Raw genomic sequence first — 11,103 nt, forward strand, 5'->3', positions numbered from 1 at the left:
CACCATCCTCTGCACTCTGACTGCTGCAAACCCCACTGCCCCAATCCTTGAAGCCAAAGTCCCTGCGCGTCCCCTGCACCCCTCGGTGCCCCCGCACCTCCTGCTCCCCCGCCGCTGCAGCCCACCCCCCGCGTCCCCGGGGCCACGTCCCGGTGTCCCGGCGTTCCCGCCGCCGGGATGGGCACTCCCTGGGGGACCATCCCCGCCGCTCCACCCCCTGGGACCCCTCCCGAGTGCCGCAACTCCGCGGCTCCCCCCGCCCCTCCCGCCTGCGCGGTGCGGGAGCGCGGTGCGGGGGCGGACGCACCGCCCCGAGGCCGCGGCGAGGGGCGGGCGCGGGGGCGGGCGGGCGGTGCCGGGGCCGGGGCCGCAGCTGCCGCCCGGCGCGGTCCCGGCGGGGGCGGTGCGGCCCCTCCTGCCCGGGCTGCTGGGAGTTGTGGTCCGCGGCGGCGGCGGCAGGAGGAGCGGAGCGGCGCGGAGCGGAGCGCGGCCCCGCACGGCCCGGCGCGGGCAGCAGGTCGGTACCGCATCGCACCACACCGCATCGCATCGCACCGCATCGCATCGCGGGGGGGGCCGCGGGCGAGCGGCGCGGGAGCGGAGCCCGCGGCGGGGGGCGCATCCCGAACCCCCCGGCCGGGGCAGGGGCTCGGCTTCGGGAGGGCGACACGGCCGTGCCGGGTGACAGCGCGGCGGCAGGTGCCACCTCCACGCCGGGTGGTGTGACACCAGCACGGCAGTGCCACCGCCACGCCGGGTGGTGCAGCCACACTGGTGACACTCACTGACGCTGCCACGCTGGGTGACACCGTCACACGGGGTGAGAGCCGCGTGCAGGTGACACTGTCACAGTGGTGACATCGCTGGGGTGGCAAACTGGAGGAGAGGGTGAAGGGAGCACCCACGGCTCCAGCTCTGGAGTGACAGTGGGCACCTCACCTCACCCCAGTGCTCCTGCTCCTCGTGCTGCTCCCAAAGGCGACGCCGGCCGTGCCAAGCTGAGGACATCCCTGCCATGCATCCCCGTCACCGGGCCCACAGCCTGGGGATCCCAGCCAGGCTGAGCGGAACCCGCTGCCTCCAGGAGATGCCAGGGCCACCACGGAGCCACCAAGATGCAACTTTGTGCTGCATCGAAGCCTCTGCCTTCCTTATGTAACACGGCTGCTGCTGGCACGGTGCTCGCCTCCACGTCCTGCACAACTTCGGTGCAACGTGGAATTGATCTCTCCCTGGAAGGGCTCCGCTGGTATCATTAGCTGAGGAGCCTTTTCTGGGATCTCAGGCCAGGGGTGCTGGATGTGACCACCCGTCTAATTGCAGGGCTGTGGCTGGGAGGTGACAGCACCCACTGGGTGCCCTGGGCAGGTCCTGGCCATGCAGTGTCCACTGAGAGCGGTGCCGGTGTTTGGGGCCCTGCTCCACTGCCACCACAGACCCTGTGGATGTGGATTTGGGCAGCTTTGCAGTGGGGTGTCTGTGCCAGAACAGGAGGCAGAGCCATGAAGTCTCTGCCCAGAGGAGACCAGGGCTCTGCTGCCCAAGGCTCCCGGGCTGCCAGGCTCTGGGACAGGGCAGGCAGCACATGGGCACGGGGGCTTTCATCTCTTGCTGCTCTGATGGTTTGCCCCTGACTTTCCCCCTTTGAGGTGCTGACAGCAGCAGTGGGGTTGTGTTTGTGCTGTGCTGCCCTCACAGGGTGTGACTCTCGCCTGGGGACCCTGAGATTGTTGGACCCCCAGCTCTGCCAGCCGTGCTCTCGTGTTGTCAGTCGGTCTGACCAAACCTGGCTGCTATGCTGGGGTGGCTCCCTGCTCGCCTGGCAGGGTGAGAGTCACTCTGAATACAGATCACATCAGGGCTCTGCTGACTTTCCTGGCACACTCTGGCCCTGCAGGGAGCATTGAGGGGGTTGTGCTGGCCTTGGGGGACACTGCTGGGACCAACTCTGTGGTTGCACCCCGGGAGCCAAGGCCTAGACGAGAGAAACCAGTGTGTCTGGAGGGATGCCAGCTGTGGGGATGGAGGAAAGTTATCTTAGGATTCCCAGGAGGCTGTGACGTACCACGTGGATTGCAGATCCTGGGACAGGGCACGCAGGCAATGTGCTACAGGGAAGTAGGGTGGAGGGAGGTTGGCTGTGTGTATGTCCCTCCCTGGGGTGTAATTGCCTGAACCCGTGTCCCCAACTCTGCACAAGGTCCCAGCTGCAGGGTCAGGTCTCTCTTGCAGCCCATCCCCATTCCCACTGATAAGGAAGTGCATGTGTAGAGAATGCAGAACCTTGGTAGGAAGGGCTGGGAAGGGTTTGGATGACTTCCCTGGCTCATAAATGCATCCTGCTCCTTAGAGTAAGTGCTCTCACAGATAAGCTAGTGAAAACAAATAAGCCAACCCCAACCTGCCCCTGTTGCCACCATCCTGACATGCCACTGTGGCTATGTGACCTTGCCAGTCTGACTGAGTGCTGGGCTCTCACACAGCTCAGTCTCTGGAGGGAAACTCACTTCAGAGTGGTTAGATGGAGGGGGATAAGCTGATGTGCTGCCAGATAGGGCTGTGAAGTGTCTATTCCCAGGGTCTATTCCCTTATCAGTCAGATTTCAGAGATGATAAGACAGCAACTTAGGAGAGAAATGGGAAGAAGAGCAGGAAGGGAGATGGTCCCTGGGTTAGTGGAGGTGGAGTCTGGGTCTCCCTGCTGTCTTCCGTTTGTATATTTGTGGAAGATCCTGTTGGAAGGGGTGTGGGGTGTTCTTGGCCTGGGATGATGTTGGGCTCCTGGACAGGGAAGAGAACTCCTCATCCGCCATCCCCTCGCAGAGAAGCTGGTGTTCTGCACAGCCCCAGCGCATGACCCTGGCTGTGCCCCTTGCACTGACCCCCGCAGGGACTCCAATGGGCAGCTCCCTTCCTAACACTTCTGGCTTTTTCTCCCCAGATCCTTCCTCCAGAGGAGCCTTTCAGGATGATCAGCCCAGGGGCACTGATGGGGACCCTTCGGGCACATTGGTGCTGACACAGCACTGTGACTCTCAGGTAGCCTGGCCACCCCCCTCCCCCGGTGCTGCTGGCTGCTGCCATCAATGCAGAGCTCCCAGGAGTGCAGGGGAGAGCCACCACTCCACTTCCCCATGGCAACCTGTTCCCACTGCATCCCGGCCCAGCTGCATGGTGTGGGTGCCCCTGAGGCCCACGAGGACTGACCGCCGGGCCCTGCTGCACGCACCCACCCACTGCGGCACCACCATGTCTCTGGAGTGGCTGATGGGCTGGAGCTGGTCCCTGGATGGACTCCGGGATTTCATCGCCACTGGCATCCAGTCTTTCCGGGACTGCGACGCCACGGCCCTGGCTGCCGTCGCCTGCTTCCTAGTCCTCTTTGTGTGGTACTGCTACCACGTGGGGCGGGAGCAGCCCCGCGCCTACGCTACCGTCAACGCGCTGATGCAGAGCGCGGAGGCCAACGGGGTGCAGAACGGGTACGTGTACTGCCACTCGCCCGAGTGCGTGCGCTGCACCCACCACGATGGGCTCAACCAGAAACTCTACCACAACCTGCAGGAGTATGCCAAGCGCTACTCCTGGTCCGGCATGGGCAGGATCCACAAGGGCATCCGCGAGCAGGGCCGCTACCTCAACAGCCGGCCCTCCATCCAGAAGCCAGAAGTCTTCTTCCTGCCCGACTTGCCCACCACGCCCTATTTCTCCCGGGACGCTCAAAAGCACGACGTGGAGTTGCTGGAGCGCAACTTCCAGACCATCCTGTGCGAGTTTGAGACCCTCTACAAAGCATTCTCAAACTGCAGCCTCCCGCAAGGATGGAAAATGAACAGCACGCCCAGCGGGGAGTGGTTCACCTTCTACCTGGTGAACCAGGGCATGTGTGTGCCCAGGAACTGCCGGAGATGCCCACGGACGTACCGCTTGCTCGGGAGCCTCCGCACCTGCATTGGCAACAATGTCTTTGGGAACGCGTGCATCTCCGTGCTGAGCCCGGGCACCGTCATCGCCGAGCACTACGGACCCACCAACATCCGCATCCGCTGCCACCTCGGTGAGTGCCCAGCGCCGTGGCTCTGGGGGCGGTGCCAGGGGCTGAAGCAGTGTCTGGGAGCAGTAGCTCCAAAAAGGCCTATGGCACTCAGTGGTCTTGGGGTTCAGCTGCCAATTGCAGCCTGGGGGGTGGCTTAGGCACCTGCTCTGCTTTGGCGTGAGGGATGTTTTCAGGGCTTTTGTGGCAGCAGCCTCCTCAGGAGAGGCCAGTGCTCAGTCCCTGGGTATCTGATATCCCCGGGGTCTGCAGCTCAGCAGCAGGAGGGTTTCACCTCCTCCTCACACCAACCCGGGGCTGTGGACTCCTGCCAGTGCAAGACACAGGGCTGATTTTGCAAAGGGGTTTCCGAATGCCCCTCTCTCTTTAGGCAGACCCGCCTCCAATCCCAGGATGTGGCTCAGTCTGGGGTGCTGCTCCAGGGACTGTGTTGTGCCACTGGCAGCTCCCCTCTCCTGGGATGTCAGATGTTCTGCTCGGGACACAGGTGGATGGAAGCAAAGATGCTGCTTTGGGATTTGCAAAGATGCAAACGATGGCTGGGAGGTCCTGGGGTGTTCCCTCTGGTGGGTCAGGCACTGAGTTGGTGGCACAGTGCTCCCTGCTCTGCGGACACTGGGACAGGGAGAGCCCACATGGCACAGATGGCCGGGCTGGCAGCAGCACTGATTGTGCTGGGGGAGGCACCGCGCGGGCTGGCTGGCAAATACTGAGCACGCCTGTTCAGCCAACAACTTGGGTAAACACACCCAGGCAGTGCTGGCCATTTATTTGGAATGGGAATCATTTTCAGACTTGATCCCAGGAACTGCTGGGCAACTGGGACCCGCCCTTGCTGGTGCCAGGAGGAAGCCCATCACTGATGCTTCTCTCTGAATTGCTCAGGGATGAGCTCCCCTCACGAGGGGCTGGGAGCGGTGCATAGGAGAGAGCTGGTGAGGTCCAGGTTGGCTCAGGTGAGCACAGCTGGAGCACACATGCCTGAACAGATGGGCAATGCAGGTTATTCCCTTGTTCTTCTACCAGGGCACCACACAGTGCCAGGGGCACACGGGCACCCCCACCTCAGTGCGGGGGACACAGCTCTCACTGTGCCCAAGATTATTATAGATAACCTGCCCTTTTAGGCAGCTTGCTCTGCAAAGCCAGTGCAGCCATTAGCATGGCCGAGTCGCTCTCGAGGATTTACTCCAACCCCCAGGCCTGGGCACCAGCTCTGCCCCTCTCTAGTCCAGGGCAGTATCCCCGGGGTGCAGGTGCAATGGAAGGGCTGCAGGCTGCTGCTGCCTCCTCCCTGCATCCCCCAGTGGTTCCGCTCCCCCTTTCCAGCCTCTCCAGCTGAGGCTGTTGTGCAGGGAAATGGCTTTGGGTTTTGTAGGCTTTGAAACAGCAGCTTTGTGCTCCCAGCTCTGCCGGGCAGCTGGGAGTCCCTGCTGTGCTCAGTTTTGGCATCGCTCTCAGATCCGTTCTGCTCGTTTGCTGCATCGTTACCGTTTGGGAGCCACGTGAGCCCTGACCCCTTTCTCTGCCACAGCTGCATCCTCAGGGCAGGTTGGCTCTGCAGCAGCTCCAGTGTCCCCAGCACTGCGGGGGGTGACAGTCCTGATGCAGGTGGTGATGGGATCGACCCTTGTCAAACTGGTCTGGCTTGTGGGGTTATCATACAAAAAGACCCATTTTATTTCTATAGTTATCCTTCTTCCTGTGACCCTCGCAGAGCTGCTTCTTTACAGGAGTTTTGTGATGCCCCTGGATTTCTGTCCTTGCAGCCCAGTGGGTCCCCCTGTAGCAGCACCTTGGGTGGGGTCTGAGGAATGGGGCAGGTGCTGAGTGATGCGAGGTCCATGGGCAGCTTGTGGCAGAGGCAGAATTGAGCCCATTTGCCATTCCCAGTGCAGCAGTTCCTGCTTTCCCAGCCTTGCCCTGGGCAGGGTCAGCACAGCAGAGCTGGTCCTGAAGCTGGAAAACCTCCCAGGAGCCTGGTTTCCTGCACACACCCCGGGGTCCTGGACTCCAGGGACTGGAAGCTGTTCCAGATACAAAAGCGAGTGCCTGCAGTGCCGAGCTCACTGGGGACAGCAGGGACTGAGCTGCACCAGGCTTGGGGTTCAGGTTGCTCCCTGGAGGGAAGCAACCCCTTGGCAGCAGCATGGGGCTCACATGGAGCTCACGTGGGGCCCATGTGGGGCTTGCTGTTCATCACTGCTGCCCTGTCACAGGGAACACAGCATCGCCTGACCCTTCCTGTTCTCTCTCTTTGTGCCTGAAGGTCTGAAGACGCCCAGCAACTGCGAGCTGGTGGTGGGGGGTGAGCCCCAGTGCTGGGCTGAGGGCCGGTGCCTGCTCTTTGATGACTCCTTCCTGCACACGGCGTTCCACGAAGGTGAGCGCAGGTTAAACGTGTGCAGCCTCGCAGTGTCCCCTCTGGTGCCAGGGAGGAATGGGTGGGCAAGAACACCCGTGTCCAGTTCCTTCTCCTGCCACAGCAGGACTGGAGCACCTGCCTCCCAGTGGGCTTGGACTGCCGCTGCCTTTGGCTGGCACCACATGGCAGCAGCCCCGGCCCTGGCACCGAGAGTTCACCCATGAAAATGCTCCCTCTGCCTCAGGGCATCCGGTGCCCCTTTCCTGACAGAGCCCTGGAGCCCCCCACAGCCTGCCCAGGGCTCGCTCCCAGCTTGTGGTGCTGCCACAGCACTGCCAGCCCTGCACGGGGCCTGGTGACCCTCTCCCTCTCCCAGCCGTGGCAGCCAGCTTGGAAAGGCTTCCTTTGTCGCCGAGCTGTGCAGGGCAGCTCAGGCTGCGATGGCACAGCCTCAGCATCCTCTGGCCCTTGCGCTGCCGCTGCAGCCGCCCTGTTGCAGGAGTGGCTCGGTGCTGACGTGACAGCGGCGCCTTTGTCTCCCGCGCAGGGGGAACAGCCTCACTCCCGCCTGGATTGTTCCTCCCTCCATCGCTGACAGAGGCTGTTCCACTTCAGCCCTCCCGGATTAACCGGCATTAGTCGCCCATGACATAAAAGCATCAAGCAGAGCTGTTCTACGCAGGGGGGCTTGTGGAGAGAGTGGAAGAACAAAAGCTGTTGCTTCCACCTAACCCAGCTGTGGAATTGGGAAGTGCAGCTCCGTGCAGGGCTGCAGGGCCAGGAAGGCTGGAATAGCGCAGCAGCTGCTCCCTGCACAGATACAAGGTGCAGCTGCAAGGAGGGTGAGCGCAGCGTCCTGCCTTGGCCCTGACAAGGGAATCCTCTGGGTGCCTGAAGCAACCCTGGAGCCAGTGCCAGCTACTGGAGGCACTGGGCTCCCAGTACACAGGTGTTTACCAGGGTTGCACTGGGCAGGTGCCTCCCTGTGCTCACCCTGCGCTTCCATCCCACCCAGGTGCTCCGGAGGACGGTCCCCGCGTGGTCTTCATGGTGGACCTGTGGCACCCCAACGTGGCGGCCGCCGAGCGCCAAGCCCTCGACTTCATCTTCGCGCCGGGACGATGACGGCGCTGCCCAGCCTGGTGGGCTCGGGGCAGCCGTGGGTGGGCGGCTGTGCCGGCTCGGTCCCTCCACAGCTCCGGGGCCGCACTGGAACCTTCCTCCCAGCACACGGCCTCGGTCCTCCCTCCCGGGGGCTCTTGTAAATGGAAACTGTGACGTGTATCAGCGCCCATCTCTTTTGTCCATCGTTGGCTTCAGGGATTCTTTTCTCGCCCCCGCCGTGGCTCGCTGCCCCCCACGCTCCTACGTGTTCTGTTGCTACTGTGTTTTGCAGTGTTCAGAAGTAGAGTAACAAACCCAAGGGTGTTCGTTTGAATGTAATGTAAAATTTCTCGTGGTCATCAAAGGAACAACAAACACAAACCATAACAGCCAACCAGCCCAGCACAGCGCTCAGTCTGCCCTGCTTGGCTGCAGTCTGGGACAGATGGACAGTGGGGGCTGCAGTGGGCATGGTGCTCCCCCCCAGGCAGGGGCTACTCTGGCTGAGGCTGATGGGGTGGGCAGGGCACAGCTCTGCCCATAAAGAGCCCTCTCACCATGAGCCCAGGGGCTTCTGCTTCCTCCCCCATCTGCCAGCCCTGGGGCCCCAGCTCTCCTGTCTTCAGAAGCTCCTTTTGTCACCCAAAAAGGGAGCAGAGCTCACTGCCTCAAGCTGCAGGTGCCCCCAGCCAAGCACAGCAGCGAGCCCAGGGGTGCCCCAACATCCATCCTGCCAGGGGACAGCACACACAGCCCTGCTCTTAAGTCTGACTGAGGGCATTATCAATTGCCCAAATCTCCTCCTTGCTCTATCTACAACCTTCAGTTTTCACAGCTCTAGCTGGGAAGCCCTGCAGGAGCAGGGATGCTGTTTGGGAACACAGAGTTGGGCTTTTGTGTGTCCATAGGAGGAAAGGAGGTCACCATTCCTCCTGGGAGGTCACCATTCCTTCTGCTATTCCATCTTCTCCTTTCCTCGAGCCAGGGCAGGTGCACACAGCAGCAGCTCACATGGACCTGACTCCAAAGGAAAGGTTCCCAAAGCAGATGGGTTAACACTGCAGCCTGAGGAACGAGCCCCCCACCCTGGGGTCCTGCCTACCCAGTGACCACCTGCTTTTCCTGAAGGCACCCAGCATCCAGGGTCTGTTTGGGGGACAGTTTATGATATCCTACCTGTGAGGCACAGCGTGCCGTGGCTGCTCACCACTGTCCTTGCTGGGGACCGCTTGGCTCCGTGCCCTGCCCGGGAGGGAACACAGCCCTGTCCTCCTACAACTTCTTTACAGACTTCTCGGTGATTTGATTGCGAGATAAGGCAGAGATTTCAAATACATCTGAGATATTTTTTACACCTGTCTTGTTACAGACTATCTGAAGTGCATGATTTCTACACGCATTGGCTACCTGGCCGCAGGCCCTGGGGAAGCAGGTTGGCTCTGTCTGACAGTCGGTAACATTCATAAGTGGATAAGCAAAGAGTATAAATAAACAATTGTGCTGAAAACAGAAGGGGCTCTGCCTGCTGCTCTAATCAGTTCAGGGTCAAGCAAACCCTGAGAGGCTGGGTCCTGCTTATCGCAGCAGCTCAGCCGGCTGCTGGTGGGGAGGAGGTGCTGGAAGAGCAGGAGCTGCAGGGTGGGAGGGGGCATGGGGCTGTTTGCCAGGTATATGGTAAGTGAAGGCAGTGCTTTAAAATACCCAACCCCGTGAAACCTCTGTCCCCATGGATTTTGCCAGGCTGGATGGGGCCCTGAGCAACCTGGTCGAATGGGTGAATCCCTGCCCATGGCAGGGGATTGGAACTGGATATTTGGGGTCCTTTCCAACCCAAACTATTCTGGGATTCTGTGATGTCAGTCGACCCCAGGCAGCCAAGGAGAACAGGGAATACCTGCCTCACCCATAGCTATGGTGTGGCATGGGCACAGCTATGGTTATGGCACCACTGCCTGGCCTAGGGCAGCAGAGACTTTCCCCAGTCATTCCCAAAAGCAGCTGCAGCCACATAGCTCCCCAAAACTCACAGCAGCCACCAGTCTTGCCAGAGCATCCACAAACAAACCATTTTGGGAATTGCTTCCAGCTGCCTGCGCTGACACATCAAAGGCAGCAGCTCCCCAGGAGCAGCTCCAGGGCAGAGGGTGCTGCTTAACTCCCATCCTACTGCCCAAAAACAGTAGCACAGAGCCAACTTGGTAGGACAGGAGTCGCTCTCCATGGGCCCCTGGGCCTCGCTGGTGGCACTCAGGCAGACCCAGCTGCAGCAGCTGCTCCTCATCCCCTTGTGCTCCAAATGCCCCATTTTTAAACCTCTCCAGCGCAGCCGTCGTGCCGAGGGCTGGGAGCTCTCCGTGTGCTGCCCAGACAACTTCCCTCCCAGCCGGCTCAGGCAGAGAGGTCTGGGTGACCAGATGCAGCCCGAGCAGCCATGAGAACGAGCCACCCCAGCTGTTCCCCCGCCGGCAGACGGCTCGGCAGATTGCGGCAGGAGATCCCCGACGGCAGCAGGCGAGAGCATTCATCTATTTTGTGTCTTGCTGCTGTGCCAAATCTCCCTCCTGTCCCTCTCAGGATTTTCCCTCAACTTCTTCGTGTTTCCTGATAGAGCACACAACCACTTCTGAAAACACCCAGGCGGCTCGCTGCTCCCAGCATTCCGAGGCTTCCTCAGCTCCTGGGAACTGCAGAGGGAACCCAGATCTGCTGAGTGCGCAGAGGGGACAGGCAGAGCAGCATCTACCAGAGGGGCCGCTTGGCTCAGCCTGGCAGGGAGCCCAGAACACCGAAGAGGCTGGAGGACACAGCCCCTCCCCTCCTGCCTTCTCCCGCCCACGCGATGCCTCCCTGTGCTCTGCTCCAGCAGCTTGGCCATCCCTCAAGGGAAGTGTACAGGGAAGTCACGCAGGGAAGCAGCACCTTACCTTGTGCCACCTTCCACATGGATGTCACTGAAACAGGAGGTCACCAGGATGGCTCCAGCTCAGGCTTCCCAGTGAGCTTTCACTCCTGTGCTGCCAACAGACTCCTGACGGTCCTTCTGTGCAGAGCAGCTTTTCTGCCATCGTGCCCAGGACAGCAGCAGTGCCACATGGCCCTGGTCCTGCTGAAACCACCCCTCAGCTGCCAGGGCTGGCAGCCAGGTGGCAATCCATGCCCAGCCACCCCTGAGCAAGCAGCTGGCTTGTCCTCTGGAGTCCTCTGAAATTCCCAGCAAGGTCTGCAGAGTAGCCCTGCAATGGCAGAGGCCTTAGGAACTGTCTGTGCTGGAGCAGAACCATGAGCTGTGACCATGGTGACCTCACCATGTCCAGTTCCGATGCTGACACGGGGCTGCTCACCATTTCACCATGTTTATGTTGCTCTCACCATCTCTCAGTAGCACCAGTAATGCATCTATCTTCAGGAATCTTCCAAGAAGTTTCTTCGCAGGAATGGCTGAACCAACAGGCACTGCCTGTTCAACCACAACCGGTGCAGGAACTACCCTTGGCACAGAGCTAACTGGGGGGAACAGCTCACCCAACCCAAACCATCACATCAGGAACCACAAACATGACAACCAACATGACTCTGGCTG

At 60.9% G+C, this 11,103-nt stretch overlaps 1 protein-coding gene across 1 annotated transcript; it reads left to right on the forward strand.

Annotated features, from left to right (window-relative positions):
• The first annotated feature begins 413 nt into the window (after window positions 1-413).
• Window positions 414-9,035, forward strand: ASPHD2 (aspartate beta-hydroxylase domain containing 2). The gene is made up of 4 exons (XM_027900464.1): window positions 414-517; window positions 2,942-4,057; window positions 6,324-6,437; window positions 7,435-9,035. Exons 2-4 carry the CDS (start codon window positions 3,172-3,174, stop codon window positions 7,542-7,544), a joined length of 1,110 nt encoding a protein of 369 aa, XP_027756265.1. The 5' UTR covers window positions 414-517; window positions 2,942-3,171; the 3' UTR covers window positions 7,545-9,035.
• The last annotated feature ends 2,068 nt before the right edge of the window (window positions 9,036-11,103 follow it).

This window comes from Empidonax traillii, unplaced genomic scaffold, assembly GCF_003031625.1.
Source record: "Empidonax traillii isolate 1590-97213 ecotype Southwest subspecies unplaced genomic scaffold, ASM303162v1 scaffold731:size316458, whole genome shotgun sequence".
Lineage (NCBI taxonomy): Eukaryota > Metazoa > Chordata > Aves > Passeriformes > Tyrannidae > Empidonax > Empidonax traillii.